This window comes from Callionymus lyra, chromosome 7 (genome assembly GCF_982586985.1).
Source record: "Callionymus lyra chromosome 7, fCalLyr1.hap1.1, whole genome shotgun sequence".
NCBI lineage: Eukaryota > Metazoa > Chordata > Actinopteri > Syngnathiformes > Callionymidae > Callionymus > Callionymus lyra.
The window spans coordinates 1,742,335-1,766,785 of NC_141824.1; the positions used below are offsets into that span (position 1 = coordinate 1,742,335).

General features: G+C 41.2%; 2 protein-coding genes across 5 annotated transcripts in view; one reads left to right on the plus strand and one right to left on the minus strand.

The window, feature by feature from the left end:
• Nucleotides 1-463: 463 nt before the first annotated feature.
• On the minus strand, nucleotides 464-13,169 carry npat (nuclear protein, ataxia-telangiectasia locus). 2 transcript variants are annotated; one of them, XM_087795408.1, is made up of 17 exons: nucleotides 12,944-13,169; nucleotides 12,735-12,845; nucleotides 12,602-12,662; nucleotides 11,432-11,504; nucleotides 11,282-11,322; nucleotides 10,791-11,012; nucleotides 7,773-7,848; nucleotides 7,403-7,517; nucleotides 7,166-7,257; nucleotides 7,014-7,083; nucleotides 6,833-6,929; nucleotides 6,634-6,756; nucleotides 5,114-6,115; nucleotides 4,950-5,041; nucleotides 4,122-4,203; nucleotides 2,787-4,057; nucleotides 464-1,068 (listed from the first exon to the last, which is right to left on the minus strand). In XM_087795408.1, exons 2-17 carry the CDS (start codon nucleotides 12,750-12,752, stop codon nucleotides 988-990), a joined length of 3,516 nt encoding a protein of 1,171 aa, XP_087651534.1. In that variant the 5' UTR covers nucleotides 12,753-12,845; nucleotides 12,944-13,169; the 3' UTR covers nucleotides 464-987. The 2 variants fall into 2 exon arrangements, with proteins under 2 accessions (XP_087651534.1, XP_087651533.1); XM_087795407.1 differs by having other exon boundaries at nucleotides 12,727-12,845.
• A 245-nt stretch (nucleotides 13,170-13,414) lies between these two features.
• Nucleotides 13,415-24,451, plus strand: part of atm (ATM serine/threonine kinase) — a 46,978-nt gene continuing 35,941 nt past the window's right edge. For 2 of the 3 annotated variants that reach the window (XM_087795262.1, XM_087795264.1), the window contains exons 1-20: nucleotides 13,415-13,546; nucleotides 13,620-13,881; nucleotides 14,617-14,735; nucleotides 15,785-15,930; nucleotides 15,993-16,157; nucleotides 16,221-16,386; nucleotides 16,441-16,679; nucleotides 18,269-18,438; nucleotides 18,599-18,765; nucleotides 19,891-20,244; nucleotides 20,817-21,014; nucleotides 21,106-21,207; nucleotides 22,015-22,234; nucleotides 22,329-22,460; nucleotides 22,939-23,070; nucleotides 23,161-23,250; nucleotides 23,312-23,489; nucleotides 23,755-23,948; nucleotides 24,010-24,089; nucleotides 24,153-24,308. In XM_087795262.1, the coding sequence (XP_087651388.1) occupies nucleotides 13,810-13,881; nucleotides 14,617-14,735; nucleotides 15,785-15,930; nucleotides 15,993-16,157; nucleotides 16,221-16,386; nucleotides 16,441-16,679; nucleotides 18,269-18,438; nucleotides 18,599-18,765; nucleotides 19,891-20,244; nucleotides 20,817-21,014; nucleotides 21,106-21,207; nucleotides 22,015-22,234; nucleotides 22,329-22,460; nucleotides 22,939-23,070; nucleotides 23,161-23,250; nucleotides 23,312-23,489; nucleotides 23,755-23,948; nucleotides 24,010-24,089; nucleotides 24,153-24,308 (3,080 nt within the window). In that variant the 5' untranslated portion in view covers nucleotides 13,415-13,546; nucleotides 13,620-13,809. The remainder of the gene's footprint in view (nucleotides 13,547-13,619; nucleotides 13,882-14,616; nucleotides 14,736-15,784; nucleotides 15,931-15,992; nucleotides 16,158-16,220; nucleotides 16,387-16,440; nucleotides 16,680-18,268; nucleotides 18,439-18,598; nucleotides 18,766-19,890; nucleotides 20,245-20,816; nucleotides 21,015-21,105; nucleotides 21,208-22,014; nucleotides 22,235-22,328; nucleotides 22,461-22,938; nucleotides 23,071-23,160; nucleotides 23,251-23,311; nucleotides 23,490-23,754; nucleotides 23,949-24,009; nucleotides 24,090-24,152; nucleotides 24,309-24,451) is intronic. The other variant, XM_087795263.1, reaches the window with a different exon arrangement.

The following is a 24,451-nucleotide window of genomic DNA, read 5'->3' on the forward strand; positions in this document are numbered from 1 at the left end:
AAGTTCTCACATCACAGTGAAAGTGAGGAGGAGGTCCAACCATCTGGCTGGAGGAAGAATATATCAATATATCAACATCTCCAAACTGTTCAAAATGTGAAACGCTAGAGAAAAACAAACAATTCCCTGAAGGAGCCTCCAGAGGGATCAATAAAGTTGCATCTATCACTTCTTTCTCTCTTGTTGATGATCTGTGTCGTCAACAATGGCTCGTTCTCATCCACTCAGAGCTCACTCTTCAAAGCTCACTCTTAAGTTCGCTAAGATGCATGAAATAGTGACACGTTATGGTGCGTTTCTGTGGAACTTTCTTGTGAAGCGTCAGTACTTGTTGGAACAAACACACAAGGAGAATACAGCAGCATGTGTGCGCACTAATGGCTCCATGTTCACAGCATCTTTGTATCAGAAACTTACTTCTGTGGACATCATTCAGAATCAATTGCATAAAGAAACATTGATCCTTCGTTATCAACACAATGAATATATGTGTCTTTGCTTTATTGCAACATTGAGCAGCGAGTGCGACTCTGTAGTCACTCACTAAACCAAAAGCTTTACATTTTTCTTATAGAATATTCACATTGTTCATTTCACATTTGGAAAACAAGTAAAAACGGCGACTAATATGATAAAATGTGTTTTTCTATCAACGACGAAAGCCGTCAGAAGTCGTCAAATAAGAGCCACCGGTTCGGTCGTGTTGGTCGAGCGACTGAAACACAAACCTGCAGAGATTCTTCACGCGTGAGAACAACGAGCGTCGACAGTGGACGCGGTGAATCAAAGTGCAAAGCGAACCACACTGTCGCCGTCAGACCACGACCGGGAATCAAGGCCTGATCGGCTGAAGGAGTCATGATGAGGCTTATAAGGTCAGGTTGCTGGAAGGAACCAAAGGCACTGGTTCAGCAGATGGCTTCTTCTATTCCTGGATTGTAACCCAAGTGGCTCGTGTGGTGATGGAAGTCTGTCCACGAGTTTCTTTCACTCGTCGTAGTGTAACGACGACAGGAACTTGTCCACGTCCAGGTCGAGAGGAAAGCAGTCGACAGGTTTCTTCTTCTCCTGCGGAGGATAACAAATATTTACCACAATGAAAAAGACTAACAAAGTGTTCAAGCTGTTGATGAAATGCACGTCGATTAAATGTAATCTTGAAAGAAAATGGTTCAGGTTATAAAACTAATACATCAACTATATATAAACTAACTGTCCACTTGTGTCCCAACATCTTGGTCAACTTCAATGTTTCCTTTAGTCTGAAAGAGCCGTCATGAGGTTATAATGTTTATCTACATTCATGTTTGACTTATGCTTTACACATATAATATAATAATAAAGGTTTCACTTCATTGATCGCGAGTGAAGAAATGAAAGGAAACAAAAGTTTCTTAATACATTAGTATTGAACTTGTTTTTAAGTGTAACTGTTGCTGCACATGAATAAAAGAATAACATGACATTGATCATAAACTACATAAACCTTTATTCTTCCCACATCTGGGATATTTAAGCAAATCACATAATGTGCGTTTTCACTAGTTTACTAGTTTATTTCTTGAGTAGACTTGATTGAAAGTGTGTCAAGAATCACATGATAATGTTATTTCAGAGAAAATACACTTTGTTTCTTCAAAATCAAACATAAATTATGTTAAATATTATTTTCTACTGGTCCATGGACTGGGTCTACTGGAACTAAACTCATGCTGCTGCTTATGTTATTTTTTATTTTAGTTTCTTTATTTAGTTGAAAATCTTACATTAAAAAGATGCTGCACCAGATTTAGCAAAATGCTATTTTCCATCTTTATTCCTACGACAAACAACCATTAACGGATCTGACACATGTTTGGAACAAAAGTAACTTCATCGTAACTAATCTAATCTCAGGTTTTGTTCTGCTCAATAAAGTTCCATCCATCCATCCATCTATATATCCATCCATCCATCCATCTATATATATATATCTATCCATATATATATCTATCCATCCATCCATCCATCTATATATATATATCTATCCATATATATATCTATCCATCCATCCATCCATATATATATATATATCCATATATATATCTATCCATCCATCTATATATATCTATCTACCCATATATATATATATCCATCCATCCATCCATCTATATATATCTATCCATCCATCTATATATCCATCCATCCATCCATCTATATATATATATCTATCCATATATATATATATATCCATCCATCTATATATATCTATCCATCCATCCATCCATCCATCCATCCATCTATATATATATCCATCCATCCATCTATATATCTATCCATCCATCCATCCATCCATCTATATATCCATCCATCCATCTATATATCTATCCATCCATCCATCTATATATCCATCCATCCATCTATATATCTATCCATCCATCCATCTATATATCCATTTATATATCCATCCATTTAAATATCCATCCATCTATATATCCATCCATCCATCTATATATCCATCCATCCATCTATCAATCTATCCGTCCATCCATCCATCCATCTATATATCCATCCATCTATCCATCTATATATATATCCATCCATCCATCTATATATCCATCCATCCATACATATATCCATCTATCCATCCATCTATATATCCATCCATCCATCCATCCATCTATCCATCTATATATATATCCATCCATCCATCCATATATCCATCTATCCATCCATCTAACCATCTATCCATCATCTATATATCCATCCATCCATCCATCTATCGATCTATCCATCCATCCACTCACCCGTTCCTTCTTCTTCAGGGTGGACTTCTTGGCCTCCTTCTCTGGGGGGGGGCTGTTGGCCGGCGACGCCTGCTTCCTCTTCTTGGGGGTCTTGGAGCTGGACGGAGACTTGTCTCCGACCTCCTCCTGGCGTAAGCTGTCCTTCAGCGGCGAGCCGGTCCTGGCGATGGCGGCTCGTGACAGGATCATGAGCGTGTGCGCCGCCATGTTGATGCTGTTCTCACTGCCCGCCTCGCTGGCAGGACTGCAGCCCGGAACATCTGGGGTGTGAGGGAGCATCACGTGTTTGGGGGTTCCCTCCAAGTCTTTCCCCCTCCTGGTTCGTGAAGGAGTTCTGGGGCTGCTGAGGTTCTCCTCCGGGTGACAGGCGGTCCCCGGTGTTCGAGGGGCCGCGGGCTCGGCTCTTCTTCCTGGTCTGACGGGAGAGTTGACCCCCTGGATGTCCTGCAGCATCTCCGCCGCCTGTTTGGCCAGAGAGCTGGTCTTTGAGGGAACTTTGGCGGTCTTGGATTGAGACGTGGATAAACGAGGGCATACGTCAGGAGGGCTCGGATCCACCGGAGCCGTCGTCTGCTGCTGATCCTGTGAGCTTCCTTTCACTTCGTTCTCCTTGTTCGCCGTCACATTCGGGACGTCGTGCGTCCTCTTGTCGGGACGACCGTCCCTCAATTTGGCATTTCCTCGTTCTCCCGCGTCCTTGCTCTCGTCCTTGTCCTTCTGAGCTCCTACAGACTCGGTCTGCGAGCGAGTGCGAGGGTCCGGAGCTGCTGCTGCGTCTTCTCTCTTCTCGCTCGGCTTCCTCTCTTTAGAGGCAGATGTTCTCGCCGAGGTCTTTGCAGGAGACGACGCATCAACTTTATCGCTCACTTTGGTTTGGGAGTCACGTTTCTGAACGTTGTGTTCCTGTTTACGGGAGTTCTTCTTCTGGGGTGGCTGCGGTGGGGACGTGGTCTTCTCGGCCTGGCTCCCGAAACCTTCTCCGATCCGTGAGTCCGCGGCACACCTGACCGTCTCCACCCTCCGCTTGGGTTTGTTCCCGCTGAGGATGTTGGGCTTCAGGTGAGGCGGCGTCCGCTCGTCCTCGCTGGGTTTGACGGACCGAGGCGGAGACTTGTCAGGCGTGTTCGTCGTGGTCTGTGGTTCGACTCCAGCAGACGCATCGAAGCACAGGATTCTCCGGTGACCTGGACTCGAGTCTCTGGTGATATTCTGCTGTTTCTGTTTCGTCAAAGCACCGTGAGCTCGCTTTCCTCTCGCACGTTTGGCAGCACCTGTCAGAGAAGAGAGTGAGGTGAAGGCATCAGAACACTCGTGAAGGTCAAGAACACGACTCACCTGCAACTAATGAACCTTTGACCGGTGAAGGTTTGGGCTTTTCAGCTCTGGCTATCGGCACATGACTCTGGATGGCAACGATCTGTGAAGACAGTTATCGTTTTAAGAAAGTAATCCTACTGTTCAGCACTGAAGTCAACATAACAACTCTAACATTACACAATACTGAACATTTCCCACACAAAACACTCAGGAGGGTTGAACCCATGTGTCTCTGGCGCCCTCCACTGTTACACAAATGTAACTACAACCAGTGTTTTATTGATCGTTCCAGTTTGAGGTGAAAACATACAGTATTTTCTCCAAAGTAAGTGAGCTTTGTTTGTGAAGCTCCTTTCACAGTTAAATCAGCCTGTTTTTATCCGAAGGTGGTTACATGAGTATAATGTCGATATTAAACCGGCGCGCTGTGCAATAAGCTTGAGGCTCCTGATGTACGACATGTTACAGGTTCTGTGTTTAAATAAAATCAAACAGAAAAACAGCTCTCGGTTGTATATATTTCTGGAAACATAAGAACTCTCAGCACATAATGGAAGTTAATGGAACCATCGTCTCCGAAGCCACTGTCAGCAGTTTGATGTTCACATGATGAAAGTTAACTTAGTTTCATTGTCTAATGCAACCGTTATAACTATTGAAAAATAAAAACCAATCATCAGAGAAAGTATGAGAAAAAAGTTGTTTCTTAAATATAGTGTAAATAAGAATTGACATGTTATAGTAACAACGGTGTTCGTCAGTCAAACCAGCATCACAACATCACACTGAGGTTTTCTTCTTAGGTCTGTGGAAACTTCCTCAAGCGAATGGAACTTCATACATTACCTGGTTGGGCATCACCTGCACAGTATTCTGTCCCGTCACAGACACGGGCAGCATCATGGGCTTCCCAGGAGACGGTAAAATGAACGTAGATCCTGTGAAGTGACATTGAATCGTTGATGTTCATCTGAATCAGTCGAGTGTGTTTCAATCTCTAAGTGTCTCACCAGGAGTGAAGCCTTGAGCCAGACTCGTGCTCACGCCAAACTGACCCATCGTGGGCAGCGACGGTGCGTTTGCAGCAGGAACAAGAATCTGCCTGGTCTCCCCGTCGGCCCCGGCGGGCTCCGTGACCAGGAAGTAACTGGCTCCTGGTGCTGAAGCGCTGGATGGATCCAGGGGCAGCTGGATGATGTAGTTCTGCTGGGCCTGTGGTGCCGTGGACGCCGTCGCCGGGACGACCACACTCTGCACCTCAGAGTTCTGCAGGCCGTTGACGGCCAACGCAGCCTCGTCCAGGTGAGATCGGGCCGAGGCGGCGGGAGACTTGGCTGGAGACGACAGGTAGATGGTCGGGATCCTGTCTGCAGGGATGCTGGAGACCGCCTGGTTCAAGGCCGCGTCTGACGCCGACTCCTGCTCGTTGTTGTCGCTAATGATGATCTTCAAAGAGACGATGTTGCCAGAGTCGGCCGCTTCCTTGCTCGGGGTGTTTGGGCTTTCAGTCTTGGAGGCATCAGAAGCAGTTGGTGGAGCGACAGAGGAGGGCGGAGCAGCTGTGGAGGAGGTGGATGCAGGAGGTGCTGGTCCTTCACAGTTGGATGCTGCAGGGGAAAAAGAATCCGCTCGATCATTGACCTGATCTTGGTCTTCAGATGGTTGGACACCATCAGAAGATTGTGTCTCTGGTGGAGGAATCATCAACGATTCACTGAGAACACTTAAGGTGGATAAGTTGTCATCGTGAACATGTGAAGCCAGAGTCATGTCCTCGGAGGAAGGAAGAGGAAGTGGAGCTTCGTCGACGTCCATCTGTGACACGTCTCCTCCGGACGTCCCTGAGCTTCGCTGTCCAGGGTTTATCAACAGTTTGGCCGAACTCTTCTCAATCCTGGACGACCTTCCGCTCGTGTCCAAGAGAGTCTTCTTCAGCAGCGTCGTCGTCTTCCTGGTCTTGCGCGGCTGAACGGCTCTGGTCGCCGACGGCGACGCGTCTGGATGAGCCGGCGCTGAGAGAGAAGGAAACACTTGTTTGAAAATACACAAGTTTAAAATGAGTCCATTATTGTTTTATCATGATTTGATGTATATATTTTTAATATGAGTTTTAAACGCATACTTCATGTCCTAATATATTATGAATGTATGCATCGTTTTTACTGCTGAAGCAACTGATATTTGGGAAGAATCAAGTAACATCAACATGTTCTATGTTAGTAAACCAGTGCCATCAGAATAATTAATGGTTGAACTTGTTAAAATTATTTATAATCATTATATATGTTCCTATTTTTTAATTTAAACATTAAGCATTTTCATTTTCAATTTCTATATTGAAAGGTTTAATTTGTTTCTTTAATAATTTAATTGAAAAATGTTATTCTATTAAAAAATGAATGCATTTTTAAACATAGACTTTGATATTTTAATCCCAATAGTTCAAGAATGTTTTCCTTAATTCAATATTCATGAAGTTTTTACTTCAATATAAAATGGTAACAGTCGCACCATCAGATCATTGGGTTACCTTGAGCATTATTGTGAACTTGTTTCTCGGCCGTCGAGGCTCCAGGAGCTTCTGTGTCCTCAGGGTTCACATCTACACTCGACGCCTCATGTGTCGCTTCACAGCTGGTCGTCTTGTTCTTATCTGCAACATGTCAGGTTCAAACGTGAGGAGAAGAAAGAAGACATTGAAATCATAACAACGTTGTAGTCGTCTTTACTGTATTCAAAGAGGTCGAACAGGGCTTGAAACGCAGGGTCAGACTCTGTTTGCTCCAGGATGTCATGGATGGCATCATCGCTCATGTGGATCTCGCCCTGTGACCCACGACAAGTGTTTACAACTCTGTGAACTCTGAACTCTGTGAACTCTGTGAACTCTGTGAAGCAGTGAATCGTTACCTGCAGACCCAAGATTTCATCTATGGACGGGTCAGCTTCGATCGTGGTGGATGTTTGAGGAACCGGTTCACTACAAACCAAACAAGAATCGAGTTTAAATTCTTCCTTTCAATCAAAAACCAGAAGAAAGCTCATCAGAACGATGTCAGTACTTGGCAAGGATTTTGTTGATGTTTTGAGCAAGTTTTTCTTGAAGAGATTTGTCCCCGAGGATCTTGTCGCGGGCACTTTGGATCACCAGGTGCTGTGGAAATAGACATTTAAACTCAAGTTGTCTCTTCAACAATAAACATAATATTAGTGTATGTTTCAATGAAACAAGTGACCAAAAGTTGGCCGATGTTTTTTGAACATATCCTTCCAACTAAGCTTTTTTTAATGGTTCTTACCGGGAACTTCTCATCAGAGACTTCCTCAGGCTGAGGCGCCTCAGTGGCGTCGCCGGCAGATGTGCGAGCAGCAGTCGTTCCACCGACAGCAACACTTCTCTTCCTAGGCGTCTCCCTGTCGGTGGTCGACAGAACCCAGTTAGAATCTTGACAACGAGATCATTTACATTTGAACCTCTCATGACACCAGAACATCCAGATCCTTAATCCAACTGTACGTTTCTAATAACCCTCGTCACTCACTTCTACCCTCAATTACGAGGATGTTTATTTCCTCTGACGGTGATTATCAAGAACAAACACACGTCAACTTTCTCCAGTTTGCTACAGACACAAAATGGTGATTTTTAATAAATACAAATGAACAAACCATTTTCTCCGTCCAGGAGACATGGGACCAGGATTCATACGAGTTTCTGAAACCGAGATCTGGAGAGGAGAGTCTCCTGAAACCAGAATGAAAAGTAAATGATTTAGAAAAGTTTTTCATCCAATTCATAATAAAACATTGTTAGATCGAGACGAGATTTATTCACTTTATTACAGAAGATAATCATACGTGTCAGTAGTTGTAACGTGTTTTGTTAAGATTCTGTTGATATACTGCAAGTATCACGATACAGCGTCAACATTACTATATATAGTGATAGATAGTGATAGTGTAGTAACAAGTATATATGTGTAGTATTGTCCAGTACTTGACTCTGGTGTTGTGATAGTGTAGTAACAAGGATATATGTGTAGTATTGTCCAGTACTTGACTCTGGTGTTGTGATAGTGTAGTAACAAGTATATATGTGTAGTATTGTCCAGTACTTGACTCTGGTGTTGTGATAGTGTAGTAACAAGGATATATGTGTAGTATTGTCCAGTACTTGACTCTGGTGTTGTGATAGAGTAGTAACAAGTATATATGTGTAGTATTGTCCAGTACTTGACTCTGGTGTTGTGATAGTGTAGTAACAAGGATATATGTGTAGTATTGTCCAGTACTTGACTCTGGTGTTGTGATAGAGTAGTAACAAGTATATATGTGTAGTATTGTCCAGTACTTGACTCTGGTGTTGTGATAGTGTAGTAACACGTATATATGTGTAGTATTGTCCAGTACTTGACTCTGGTGTTGTGATAGTGTAGTAACAAGTATATATGTGTAGTATTGTCCAGTACTTGACTCTGGTGTTGTGATAGTGTAGTAACAAGTATATATGTGTAGTATTGTCCAGTACTTGACTCTGGTGTTGTGATAGTGTAGTAACAAGTATATATGTGTAGTATTGTCCAGTACTTGACTCTGGTGTTGTGATAGTGTAGTAACAAGTATATATGTGTAGTATTGTCCAGTACTTGACTCTGGTGTTGTGATAGTGTAGTAACAAGTATATATGTGTAGTATTGTCCAGTACTTGACTCTGGTGTTGTGATAGTGTAGTAACAAGTATATATGTGTAGTATTGTCCAGTACTTGACTCTGGTGTTGTGATAGTGTAGTAACAAGTATATATGTGTAGTATTGTCCAGTACTTGACTCTGGTGTTGTGATAGTGTAGTAACAAGTATATATGTGTAGTATTGTCCAGTACTTGACTCTGGTGTTGTGATAGTGTAGTAACAAGTATATATGTGTAGTATTGTCCAGTACTTGACTCTGGTGTTGTGATAGTGTAGTAACAAGTATATATGTGTAGTATTCTCCAGTACTTGACTCTGGTGTTGTGATAGTGTAGTAACAAGTATATATGTGTAGTATTGTCCAGTAATTGAGTCTGGTGTTGTGATAGTGTTGTAACAAGTATATATGTGTAGTATTGTCCAGTACTTGACTCTGGTGTTGTGATAGTGTAGTAACAAGTATATATGTGTAGTATTGTCCAGTAATTGAGTCTGGTGTTGTGATAGTGTAGTAACAAGTATACATGTGTAGTATTCTCCAGTACTTGACTCTGGTGTTGTGATAGTGTAGTAACAAGTATATATGTGTAGTATTGTCCAGTAATTGAGTCTGGTGTTGTGATAGTGTTGTAACAAGTATATATGTGTAGTATTGTCCAGTAATTGAGTCTGGTGTTGTGATAGTGTTGTAACAAGTATATATGTGTAGTATTGTCCAGTAATTGACTCTGGTGTTGTGATAGTGTTGTAACAAGTATATATGTGTAGTATTGTCCAGTAATTGACTCTGGTGTTGTGATAGTGTAGTAACAAGTATATATGTGTAGTATTGTCCAGTACTTGACTCTGGTGTTGTGATAGTGTTGTAACAAGTATATATGTGTAGTATTGTCCAGTACTTGAGTCTGGTGTTGTGATAGTGTTGTAACAAGTATATATGTGTAGTATTGTCCAGTACTTGACTCTGGTGTTGTGATAGTGTAGTAACAAGTATATATGTGTAGTATTGTCCAGTACTTGACTCTGGTGTTGTGATAGTGTAGTAACAAGTATATATGTGTAGTATTGTCCAGTACTTGACACTGGTGTTGTGATAGTGTAGTAACAAGTATATATGTGTAGTATTGTCCAGTACTTGACTCTGGTGTTGTGATAGTGTAGTAACAAGTATATATGTGTAGTATTGTCCAGTACTTGACTCTGGTGTTGTGATAGCGTAGTAACAAGTATATATGTGTAGTATTGTCCAGTACTTGACTCTGGTGTTGTGATAGTGTAGTAACACGTATATATGTGTAGTATTGTCCAGTACTTGACTCTGGTGTTGTGATAGTGTAGTAACAAGTATATATGTGTAGTATTGTCCAGTACTTGACTCTGGTGTTGTGATAGTGTAGTAACAAGTATATATGTGTAGTATTGTCCAGTACTTGACTCTGGTGTTGTAGTATTTACAGACCACATGACTCTTGATGAAGTCTTAACTACTTTCATTTGTTTTCAAACCAAAATATGTCCAAACATCAGCTTTAAAAGCTGCTGGACTCACTGTATCCTCTCGTCCTCAGTCATCACTGTAATCTCATTTTATTGTCGTTTCATGTCAATTGTAAGTAAAATATGAAAATAATGGACTTTTGTTAAACACACTACATTGAACAAGAAACCATTAAAGAATTTTGCTAAAGAATGAAATATGATTTGAAATCATAACAAATACATTAAAAAATATTTTGAAAAAATAAATGTTGTGATTAATCATTGAAAGATTTAGCAGGTTATTTTAAATAAAAAATCCAGGGGTGTCAAAATGAATCATAAGAACAACTTTAAGCAGTACAAGCTGAAAAATAAAACGATATTAAATGTCTGCTCTTCCTCACATATTGAAAGTCCACATCTGATCACTAGATCTTTATAAGTCACAATATCAACTATTTAGTTCTGAGAATCATATCAGTTTGGGCTGAAAATGAAAAGATGTTGAAACACTGACGTGGCACCAGCAGCCTGACGCTGCTGTCGCAGGGAGAACTGGTCCTGATGTTGGGGGCGGAGAAGCTCAGTGGGGTGGAGTGGCTGAGGACGCTCGGAGAACCTGGTGCTGGACACGTGATGGCGCTGCTTTCACTGAGCGTCGAGCAGATCACGGCGCTGGCGGAGGTCAAGGTCAGAGCCTGCTGTCTCACCAGGTTCGCCACGCCGACCCGCGAGCGCACTGAAGGTCACAGGGAGTCACAAGGTCATCGTGTTCCATGTTTTCACTTCAAGCCTTTGATGAACAGACTCTTGTGTCTTCAACACGTCAGACTTTATACGTTAATCACAACAATATACTTTTACTACTATTATTATTACTATGAAAGACACAAGTAATCTTTAGGATAAATCCCTGAACGATATAATATACAATCATTTCTACACAAACAAGAGAGAGAAACATCTGAGAACATCTTCAATCAGGTCTGTAACAAATCATCTCCAAACCTCTCTGGGATCCTGACGTTGCAGGCGAAGTTTGCAAAGACCTGGAGTGAAAAAAACAAAACGCTGGTTAATGAAGAACATTTCATGCAAGAAGAAAATGTAAAATCAAATATAATCATCATGACAAGTTCACAGCTTTAATTTAAGTACTTTATCTGCTTGAGTGTAAAATCCAGCTTCTTCCACAGCGAGGTCATCACGGCGGGAACTTCATGAGACGACTCTGGAAATCGATGGATTTTAAAATAAAATGTCAATATTTACAATATCCTGAAAGGTTGAAACATACAACAACACAAAAACAATGCAAATTAAACACAAGAATGTGCCTTAAATGAATAAGTTTGTGTTCCTGTTTGGATGGTTATTAAATATTGATTATGTCTTACGATAGTTTTGTATTTGGTCTGATACACCAGCTTTTTTAAACTTCCTCCTCGGAGCAAATGAACGTCCAGAGCTGGAGAAACATCAGCATGGAACGTAGAGTAACTTAGACCTGACAGGTCGTCTCCTGCCAACACTGACCAGATGATTGAGTCTCTTTGAACTCCTGGTCCAGGTGACGTAGGATGTGTTGGACACACAGACGACAGAACATTCTGACGGCAGCAGCATCACTTGTCTTATCCGTGCATTAACTCTGTTTATTAGTGGATTATTGAAGTTTGTTGTTATTTATTTGTATTTATTTTCTTGAATGTCTTAATTGATGTCTGTTTAAGTCTTCAATTGTTCATTCTTTAATGTCTGTTGTTAAGTTTTCATGTTTTGCATCGTGGGTCAGAGAACCACACTTTCATTTATGTATGTCTTAACATATGCATATTTGACAATAAAAGAACTTGAACTTGACTATCTATCCATCCATCCATCCATTTATCCATCTATCCATCCATCCTCCATCTATCATCTATCAATCCATCTATTTATCCATCCATCCTCCATCTACCATCTATCCATCCATTTATCCATCTATCCATCCATCTATCCATCTATTTATCCATCCATCCATCCATCCATCTACCATCTATCAATCCATCTATCCATGTATCTATCCATCTATCTGTCCATCTATTTATTCATCCATCCACCCTCCATCTATCAATCCATCCATCCATGGCCACGTTGATGATATCCTCAGTGTTGTGAGTCGTTTCTTCTTCTCTACAAGTTCGTTTTTCTTCCAAATCATCATCACTCGTGGACACTCACAGATGACACGACTCCTCAGTAACTGATCACTTCACTAACCTGTTAGTAACTTATCACTTCACTAACCTGCTAGTAAAAGAGTCAAACTAGAGACGAGAAACCCACCTTTAGTTTTGGTTGCCATGTACTCATTCAAGATGGTCGTGAGACCCTTTCCGAACACCGACTGTAAAGGAGACCATGAGAGTCAGTGTTGATGTTGAAGCTCCAGTGACTCCAGATCCACTCACGAACACACAGGCTGGGATGATGCCATCCTCCACAGAATACTCCAAGTATTCCTTCAGGTTCGGACTCTCGTTGATGAAGGTTCGACTGGTGGCGGTCAGTCCTTCCTCCTGCAGGTATCCTTCAGTAACACAAGTTCTTTCAGTGACTTTCATTCGTTCATGTCAGACTGGAGGTTCTAGAGCTAATGCTAATGCTAATGCTAATGTTGTCACTCACCCAACACAAGCCGCGCCACGTCTGACGGCAGCAACATGGCTGCCCCCGCAGCGCAAACCTATCTTCTTCACTGGCGTCAGCAAAGTGCGCAAAACTACTTCAAACCCATGTTTGCGGCTCTTGTTCGATAAGGTCAGCGGTATTGTTGTGAAGACGTCCACTGGCAAAAGGCGGGGAACTCAAGCACGTAGATCCCGGAAGTGTCGACAAATCTGCCGCAATGACTTCTGGTCCCTGTAGTTTAGTCTAAAAATGACACCTGCTAGTTTCTCCTAAAGGCGACTCTGAATTAAAAAAAATAAGTTATTGATTGAATCTTACAAGAAGCAAAAATCCCGAATGAACTCGGCGATAAGAAAATATATAGTTGTTGAGGTTCATTTTGGATTAATCTAAAACGCAAGAACGCATCGTTGAAATGACGCCCCGGTAGTGACGTAAATGTTCGGCGTCCGGGGCGGGAGGTTCCTGCAGAGAACAAGCGTGAAACACGTCAGGATGTCAAAGTTGGAAGTTTCGTTTTGCAGATAAGATTTGCATCCACGTGTGCGACAACATTAAGATATTATTATTATTGTTATTGTTGTTGCAGTTTGTCCTGAGGTGAGTCGAGATTCTGTGTTTGTTCGAGCTTTTAAATGAAGAATCGAGATGTAAACATTAGCTTCTCCTGAAGGTCTGAGCTTCTGACACCATGAGTCTGAGCTTCTGATCCTTCACGTCTGGCTCTTCATGACCTGAAGGTCTGAGCTTCTGATCCTTCACCAACAGTCTGGCTCTTCATGACCTGATGGTCTGAGCTTCTGATCCTTCACCAACAGTCTGGCTCTTCATGACCTGAAGGTCTGAGCTTCTGATCCTTCACCATGAGTCTGGCTCTTCATGACCTGATGGTCTGCTGCAGGGGGCTGGAGAACGACAAAGCCACGGAGAGGAAGGTAAACATGGTCATTGTTTACAAACAAAACTTGTCATGACATCACTGCGACATGGAACCATTAGATTCTACTCTGAGTCTCTCCTGAATGACTCACTTCGTATTCATTGGCCTGTGACCAATATATTCAATACTGAGTCCAGATGTAAAACTTTTGTCATTTGAATGATCCCCAGATTCTATTAAGATACTATTAAGAAACTCTGTTGTTGTTTACAAATAGGTAGGTAGAACTTTATTGATCATCAGGAGGTCTACTTTGGGAAAGCAATAAAGTTGTGTCAGAAGTGGGATCAATACAATACAATACAATACAATACAATACAATACAATACAAATGTCTTTTATAAAATGAATCATAACATTTTCTCAATTAAGTTCCTTCACTTTTTGATGTCATTCATTCGTCGTTCGGTTCACAATATTCTCAACATGCAACTCTACGACATATGAGGAAAAACTATTTGCTTATTAAACATCTTCATTAAAAGTGAGTTAAATCGTAACACGCTAACTAGCAAGTATAACTAGCTGTGCCCGGTGCTAGAACTTTTCTTTTTGAGGTTTTATCTTTGTATATTTTAAACATTAGCATCTAAAGTGAGTCAATCTCCAAATGAACGACGAACATAGATATTTGTCCAGAGAAGGATGAATGTGTTTGAACGAATCATAAACATGATGTTTCAAGCGTGTCTTGAAGAAGATGTTTTGTTGTTCATGTTGGCAACGACAGAAAGAAGCAGAACGTTTCCGGCGACTGCTTCGAACCCCAGAGATCGTGCAGGAGCTGGACAAGTGCTCGGCATCCAAAGATAAAGCCTCCAAACAGCTGACATGGGACGCAGTTTTCAGGTACTGGTTCTGGTTCTGACTCTTGAAGAAAATATGTGAAACGGTTCCTTGAATTAAAGATTCAACCCAGAAGTGTCTTCATGGTTGTAGTTGTCTATCTACACTAATAATAATAATAATGATGATGATGATGATGAATATAATGAAAACAATAATGATGATGAATGTGATGAAGGTGAAGATAATGATGATGATGATGAAGATGATGATGATGATGAAGGTGATGATAAAGATGATGATGATGAAGGTGAAGATAATGATGATGATGATGAAGATGATGATGATGATGAAGGTGAAGATAATGATGATGATGATGAAGATGAATATAATGAAAACAATAATGATGATGAATGTGATGAAGGTGAAGATAATGATGATGATGATGAAGATGATGATGATGATGAAGGTGATGATAAAGATGATGATGATGATGATTGTCAAGATGGTGATGATGATGATGATGGTCAAGATGGTGATGATGAAGATGATGATGATGATGATGAAGGTGATGAAGGTGAAGATGATGATGATGATGGTGATGATGATGATAATGAAGGAGATGATGAAGGTGATGATAAAGATGATGAGGATGGTGAAGATGATGATGATAATGAAGATGATGATGATGAAGGTGATGATAATAATGAAGATGATTATAATAATGAAGATGATGATGATGATGATGAAGATGATTATAATAAAGAAGATGATGATGAAGATGATGTGAATGAAGGTGAAAATTAGGATGATGATGATGAAGATGATTATAATAAAGAAGATGATGATGAAGATGATGTGAATGAAGATGAAAATTAGGATGATGATGATGAAGATGAAGATGATTATAATAAAGAAGATGATGATGAAGATGATGTGAATGAAGATGAAAATTAGGATGATGATGATGATGATGATGAAGATGATTATAATAATGAAGATGATGATGATGATGAAGATGATGTGAATGAAGATGAAAATGATGACGATGATGATGAAGACGATAATAATGAAGATGATGATAATAATGATATTTGGTTCATCTCTTCAAGGTTCTTGCAGCGCTACATCCAAAAAGAGACGGAGAACATGCAGTCTGGCAGATCCAATGTTGCGTCAACAACGTTGTCCACGCGGCAGAAGAAGATGGCAGACTTGTGTAGTTTGGTCAAATACTTCATCCGCTGTGCAAACAAACGTAAGAAAACCTGTCAATATTCTTCTTAAGAATCCCATCATGAATGTTACCGGTGTCTGCAGGTGGACCTCGGCTGAAGTGTAGTGAACTTGTGAAGCACGTGATGGAGATTCTGCAGAACTCGTACACGTGCTCGGCGTACGGGCAGGACTACAGCAGCCTCCTGCTGAAGGACGTGCTGTCCATCAGGAAGTACTGGTGTGACATCAGCTCCCAGCACTGGAAAAGTCAGTGGATCAGGTTCTTGGTTCAAAACCGTCAGTGGATCTGATGATCAGGTTCTCTTGCAGGTCTTCTGGATCTGTACTGCAGCTTGTTGGTGTCTTCATCCACATCCATCAACCGTGTGTTGGCGAGCAGAGTCGTGCTCAGGCTGGTGAGCGGCTGCTGCGAGCAGACGGACGCAGACAACGACTCCATGTTCCGCTTCTTCTCTGCTGTGTTGACGAACGCCAGGTGAGTCTCCTCGACCCCCCCCCTCGTGAACTGAGGGTTGTCTTCATCTTCAAGGCAGGAGAAGCACCTGAGCGTGGTGGAGCATCTGGTCTCGGCTCTCAACGTCTTCCTGAGATCTTCGGCCGTGAACCGTCGGATGAAGGTGTGTCGTCTGGGAGAGGAGCTGCTGCCTCCCCTGGTGTCCGTGTGGGCAGATATGAGGCCCAGCTCGTCCCTGAAGGAGGAGATCATCCACTTCTTCAGCCTCCAGATGTGTGTCCACCACCCGGGAGGAGCCAGGACTCAAGACAACGGTGAGGTTATGGTTGTTTGATGGTCTGACCCGGACCTGGAGCAACTCGCTTGACTCCATCTTTGAAACCTCATGAACACTTTAAAACTCACCTTTAATCATTATATATATTATTGATAGTTACGAGTTCAAATCTACATGTTGTTAAAGATCTTTTTTATCATGTTTTATTCATGTTCATGGTGTTGTCTTATATTTTTCATATTGTTTTTATGGTTTTATTGAAGTTAAACATTACACAATGTATTTAAAAGCTATGAATCTGTCTTAACGCTTTTACTTCAACAAAGAATAGAAATCAGATCTGGTTTAAAGTCACGTTTTACTAGTTCAAGGGAAAAAGAAAAACACACAGAACTACTTGGATGCATGAAAGTGGTTGAAATATAATAATGATAATATTAATAACATAATATGATAACATTATTCATAATATTATAATATTATTCATGGTAACATAATGTGATAATATTATTCATGATAACATAATTATAATATTATTCATGATAACATCATATGATAATATTATTCATGGTAACAATAATATGATAATATTATTCATGATAACATAATAATATGATATTATTCATGATAACATAATATTGTAATATTATTCATGGTAACAATAATATGATAATATTATTCATGCTAACAATAATATTGTAATATTATTCATGGTAACAGTAATATGATAATATTATTCATGATAACATCATATTATAATATTATTCATAGTAATAATAATATGATAATATCATTCATGATAACATAATAATATGATATTATTCATGATAACATAATATCGTAATATTATTCATGCTAACAATAATATGATAATAATATTTTGATAACATAATATTATAATATTATTCATGGTAACAATATTAGCTCATTGTTTTCAGACATATTAACAATTTTCTGATGTTTTTAATTAAAGCATATTTTAAAATGTCCTTTTATTTATAACATTTTAAAATTCTCCATTATATTTATTGAATTCTTCGTCCCTTGACGGCCTCGTACGACACTTGATTATACATGGAGGCCCCTGAGCGTCACCAGCCCTGGTTAACTTGAACAAACAAGAATGAATCTAAATCAAATGATGAGAACAAATGATTCCACGTCTGCAGGTGTTGAAGACCATCTGGATCAAGCAGTCATTTGAAGGTTAAAACAAGCTGCAGTTTTGTGCTTTCATTCTCGCTCTTGTGTACAGTGTGTTGTTGTGTAGATCTCTGAGCTCATGGGAACCAGAATATTGTTGGAAGAGTTTGAATGAAACAAGTGTGTTAATGAGTTGCTCGTTAAGATAAATTAAAGGTTGTTATAAAAAAATACTGCAAATCATAAAACACAAGAACGTGTCACTAAAATATTCTGATGCCACTGATACAATTATAATTATAATAATAATAATACATTTGATTTAAGAGCGTCTTTAAGAAAACTGAAGGTCGCTTCACAAAAATAATATTACAATAAAAGCAGGAGTTGGAGGATGAAAGCACATAATAAAACAAGGTGGTAGCAGCAGATGTTATGAAAGTGCTGAAGCTAACACTGAGTCTGTGATGCTGATGTTCTCAGGCGCTCACGCTGACGACTGGACGCGGTGGCGAGGACAACTCTACGGTCTGTACGATGCTTTGGTGCGAGAGATCAGCAACATCGGCAGCAGAGGGAAGTACGTGACGGGAACACGGCACTTCGCGCTGAAGGAAAACATCGTGCGCGTCACTGCAGACATCTGTCACCAGGTGAGTCTTTACCTGCACAACATCTGTCACCAGGTGAGTCTTTACCTGCACAACATCTGTCACCAGGTGAGTCTTTACCTGCACAACATCTGTCACCAGGTGAGTCTTTACCTGGTGACAGATGTCTGCAACTCGTATCAAGACGCTTTCTCTCCTCCAGCTCTTCACCAACCCTGACGAGAGTCACTTCTCACAAGTCACTCCGACAACTCAGATGTCCAGTCCGTCACTGGGAGCGGCGAGCAAGCGGCGCCGGGTTGAAGTGGGCTGGGAGGTTCTTCTGGACCACCTGCTGCCCCAGCAGAGCGACTTCGACATCATACCCTGGTAACTATGTCTATGACAGTCTCTGGTTCAATGCAAGTTGAAAACGAATACGAGCTGCCGTCCTTCTCAACAAGCCTCTCAGTAACAGTGATCTAAACACCTCTCGCAATGCTTTGCCGCCCAGCCGAGCCAACACAGCTGTGGATGTATAATTTAAATACATTATTGTATCGACCAATCAGCCGTCACTAAATACAGCAGTGTGTAGAAAGGCATTATGGGAGTTCAGTGTTTTGTGGGCACCATAGTTAAGGTGGGTGTGGTCAGTGACCAGTAAAGTGTCAGTAAAGCCCTATTCGCACGGGTAAGTATTACCTGTGGACCTCTGTTTTATAAGCGATGTTTGTAAAATAGTCATTTTTACTGCCATTACCTGGAGATAAAGATGTAAAAAGCAGTTACTGAAAGATAAAGTTAGTGTCATCAAGCGTTCTTCGTTTAGAGAAGATAAAGTGAACAACCGTTTATTTTCTTTCGTTTGTCAACTTGTGCAGACGCTCAACAGAGGGAGCGCTGCCCGGCACATAAATGTGCCCCAACATTGTTCTTACAGAAGAGACACTGTTACAGTAGTGGAGCCGAGTGTATTCGTGTTGGAAACAACGAGGCTGGAACTTAGTTTGTAGCTGTGCAGCGCGTACATCTTCTTTACTGTCGTCATGTGGAACAACAACAAACTCGATCAACTTCCCTTTCAACCCCTTCAAAATAAAATGGCGGAAGTTAATAGATCACGATGGCGAGTGCATAGAAGTGCGTTACAGTGGCCTTGATGCCGCATTCAGAATTACAAACACAGACATGCGGATTCACACGGGACTGTGTTTGGTGAATTACAGAAGGTCGTTCGCGGCGGAATTACTACATTACAAATCCCAGACATGTCTCATTCGCACGGGATTAAAACTCAGAGATTCTCCGTAATTATTACAAATGACCAGAGGTCCTCAGGTAACACTTCTCCCCTGCAGGGCTTAAGTGTTTATCTGCTGTTCAAATGAATGTTGGCGTGAACACAGATGATGTTCCTGCAGCTTCATGATAGACATGTGGTGCTGTGAGAAAATAACAAAACAAGAATCGTGAGACGTGAACAAGGATGTGACGACGGTTCTCGTGTCTCAGGCTTCAGATCACGGCTCAGATCATCTCCCAACATCCGTCCATGATCCCGGCCAAAGATCTGGCGAAGCTCCTGTCCATGTTGCAGCAGCTTCTCGCCGAGCAGCGCCGCGGAGAGAGAGGTCCGTACGTGATGCGCTGTCTGATGGTGGTGAGCAGGTGTCGGGCTCGGGGGGTCAGCACTGAGCTGGGTCGACTCTGGGCTCGAGTCTGGACTGTAGCTCTGCGTGGTGTCAGCTCCCCCCAGACCGAGGCCCTGAGTCTGGACCTCCTGGCTTCCATCGCCCAGGGTGGACTGATCGCTGTGGACCGAGAGTTCTGGAAACTCTTCACTGGATCTGCCTGTAAACCATCCCAGTGAGTTTGACTGATCTTTCGTAGGAAAACTGAATGAATTGAACCTTTATTGCATTTTTATTTTCTAGTATTGAATTATTTTTAAAATAATTATAGTCAGTAATTTATATTTTGAAAGTTTGCATTATTTTACAATTGTATTTTAATAATTAAAAGGGTAATAAATAATTAATAAATATTTTAAATTTTTATAAATATTTTTCCAATTATTAAAATTAAATGATAAAAAAAACTTTTAAAAACCGTTTTGAACTGAATTATTGGATTTTTTTCTTAAGTTAAATGAATGGTTTTGTTGAACATAGAGTTTAATGTTCATACAAATCAAAAATAAATTGTCTTCGTTATGTTTTAGTTCCATATAAAAATAGTGTCTCTATTAAACCAACATGTTATATTGAATTTAAAAGGAAAACAAATGAAAAGTATTACATTTACAAATGTCATTTTAAATGATTGTAATAAGAATATCAAAGAAAATGGGGTTTGTAACCTGTAACTTTTGAATGAAATGATTAAAATAAGATATTTTGCTCGTGCTGCAGCTTGAAACTCCTTCTCTTCTAACACAGGAGTGCAGCTCATTGTCTGGCTCAGGCTCTGCTCTCGTCTCCGGTCCCTAAGAGTCTCGGTCCGAGCTGGACCCACATGGACTCTCCTGAAGGATCCGGATCCCTGAACGTCAAAGAGACTCTGGTCTCCTGGCTGCTGATGTCGGATCAGAACGACGACACCGAGGACAGATCCAAACCTCACCCTGTGATCTGCAGGTTAGTAAAGGTCGAGACAGTGATCGACCTTTAGTTTGACCTTTAGTTTGACCTTCATCGATCGTTCGTTCTTTCTGTTCCTTCCTTTCAGAGATTTCTCCAACAATCTGATCGCAAACATTCTGGTCTCACTCACCTTCAAAGACACCAGGGCCGGTCTACGAGTTCTGTTGGGCCCAGAAGACGTTGGCAGGTGAGTCCATGAGAACATATTCTAATGACCGAAAATTCTCCCATTAATTATTATTATCGTTTTATTATTTGTTACCGAGCAGATTCATTCGTCTTTGTCAACCAATCACAGACAAAATAGATTTCAGACATAAATTCCTTTGTTTTCTTGCGCTTAAACATTCCTAAAAGAATTCCTAATGTACCTTGCTGGTTTGAGACCTTGGCTCCTGCTAAGGCTTGAGGGATGTTTTAGGATTATCACTGGAAAAAAGCCATATGTCAGTGTTTTGAGGTATTTTTATTAAAAGTGCTGGATTGGATTAAATCATTTACTTTCTTTTTATTTTGTGTTTCACCTCAAGAATCGTCTTCATTTCCTGCTGTTCAAGTGTAAGACATGTACAAACATGGATGAATAAACTTCATTTATGAAATTATATTTTATTAAATCAATATTTCATGAACAAAAATGTTGTTCAATGTTAAATATTGTCAAATTAGCATCTTAACTTTTACACATGTTTCATCAGAGTGACTTATTCTGATGTTTTATTTCATTGATGTTATTTAATATTTTATTTGAAGCCCCACAATACTTCCTGTTTCTTCACAATACAACAAACCTTTTCTATTTCTGATCCTAAATAAAATAATCTTATTTGAAAATAAAGCTGAAAATTGGGTAAGAATTGATTTTGAATCAGTTTTTCAAACAAAGGAAAATATTCCATTTGTTAAACTGAGAAGAAACGTGTGATTCATGATTGACTTTGACTCAGAAACAGAAGAGTTCTTATGATGATTCATGTTTCCATTTTCCTTCCAGCTCCGCGGATCAGGAACGTCCTGAAGACAAAGAAACCGTGACTGAGATGGAGAACCTCTACCTGCGCTTCAGCTTCGACGCCTCCATCAGACGCACCGAGGACGAGGTGAAGAAACCGACTTCGACTGGACAGTTCGCTGTCGTCCCTGATCTCAGAGAGAAGCTGCAGCGAACGCTGGAGAGTGTTGCTGACCAGCTGCTCAACTGCTACGGTCCTGAAGTGAGTGGTGTGTGTGTGTGTGTGTGTGTGTGTGCGTGTGTGTGTGTGTGTGTGTGTGTGTGTGTGTGATGTCATCTCACCGGTGTCCTCTCAGTCTCAGAACTCTCCCCCAGACTGCCTGGTGCGCTGCATCACTCTGCTCACAGGAGTTCTAGCAGGTGACGTGTTCACTGGCATCAGGACTCAGGACGACGCCTGTCGCTCGCCTCTCTTCAGTAAAGCTAAGGTGACTTGGAATCATCGACACACACATGATGGAAGTAAAAAAAAGAAATAATCAAAAGTGTTGTTAATTCATATTAAAATGTTATTTTTACCAAGATATTCTCCAAACAGTATATATATATATGTGTGTGTATATATGTGTATATATATATATATATATATATATATATATATACATTCCTTGAGTATTTTTTTTAAACTAGTCTTCACTTCTCTGATGATAAGTTAAGGTTTACTCCTTTCACTAAAGTGTTCATCTATGTTTTAGTTATTACAAAGACACTGTTTCTTTAAATAACATAATAGACGGTAGATAACATTAACCAAACCCTTGCAGGATCCAAGGCCTCAAGTATGTTTCCACACCATTTATTAATTTGCTGGATTGACAGTTTGAAATCGAGCATCTTAAGCAGCCTGTGATGATGTTCTTCTTCTTCTTCTTCTTCTTCTTCTTCTTCTTCTTCTTCTTCTTCCAGGCTCTGGTCCAGGAGCTGAGCGGCTTCGTTTCCACCGTCAAACTCACCGTCAACGACGACAGGACTCTGGACGCTCTGAAGTCCGTTATGAGAAAATGTACCTCTGTGGCCTCGGCACAGAAGAGGAACGAGGTGACATAGACTCTTCTTCTTCTTCTTCTTCTTCACTGCCGTCACATCCTCCTCGACTCACCCATGAGTCTGGAACACTGTCGCCCTCAGGAGAACGTTGCTTCCATCTCCTCAAGTCTTCTGATGCGGATCCTGCCGTCCTGCCTCCTCGCCGAGCTGGCAGAGATCACCAAACTGCTGGTGAGAGCCACGAGTAGCCATTTCAAAATAAGAGCGTCCTTCAAACCATTCTTCTCGGCAGGTGAGCAGTGCCAAGAAGGTGAGTGTTCTGGACGAGGACGAGCACATGGATGAAGACCTGGAAGTGAGCAGGACGCAGCATGACGACGACCTCTTCGATGACGACGAGGCGTCTCACAGTAAAGAAGCGGTGGTGAAGAAGAAGAAAGGAAACGACCTTGAAGCGCCTTGTGGGCCGGGTGAGTATTCACTGAATGTTTAGACGTGAAGTCCCAGAACCTTTTCAGTGACCAGTGACTGACCTTCACATAAACTTAGTAAAAATGAACCATTTACAGTTTGTGTTTCTGTCATTTTCCCTCGTTTAGAGGTTTATTCTTCAACTAAAGTTCAACGATCATCTTTACTGTGTGGTTCCACTGATGCAGCTCATTTGGATGAAAACACTGATTTAATCCTTAAAATATCCTCAAGTCAACGTTGGACCATCTTTGATTCTTGCAGGCGCCAAGAGTCTCTTGGCAGGCGATCATCTGGCGCCTCAGGATCAGGCCGTCCTCGCCGTCCTGGAGTTCCTGTGTGCGTGCGGTTCTGTGCGCGACGAGCCCGGACGACTCTTCACGCCTCAGGAGGTGCGGCGGCGCCTCCTGGTGCTGGTGCTGCAGCCGGACCTGAGCAGAGCCCTCCATCTCCACATGGTGAGAGACTTCCTGTCGTTGTTGCTTGTTTCAAAGGTCTTGAACTCGTCTCCGCCTCAAGTACCTCGTCCTGTTGAAGAAGCTTCCGGCCGAAGACACTCTCGCTCCCGAGGAGTTCGACTCTCTTCTGAAACCTCTGGCGTAAGTCTTCGTGATCTGGTTCGTGTTTTGCATCCTAAGTATCTTCACCTGCTGCGTCCTCAGGGACCTGTGCTCTCTGTACCGTCAAGACCAGGAGGTTTGTGCCGCCGTCCTGCTGGCTTTACTTCCTGCCATCAGAAGTCTGGGCGCCACTCGCCACTCGCCGCAGGACATGAAGCACGTTCAGGGGTCGCTGCTGCAAGTGCTGTCGGGGTTTTGGTTCGTTTCTCTCCTTCTAATCATTCTTTCCTGCTTTATCAGTTAATATTGACATTTCATTTGAACTTAAAATGTAACATTTTAAATGACACTTTCCACAAGTTTGTTTTAAAGCATTTTAAATAAAACGATTTAGTTTGAAA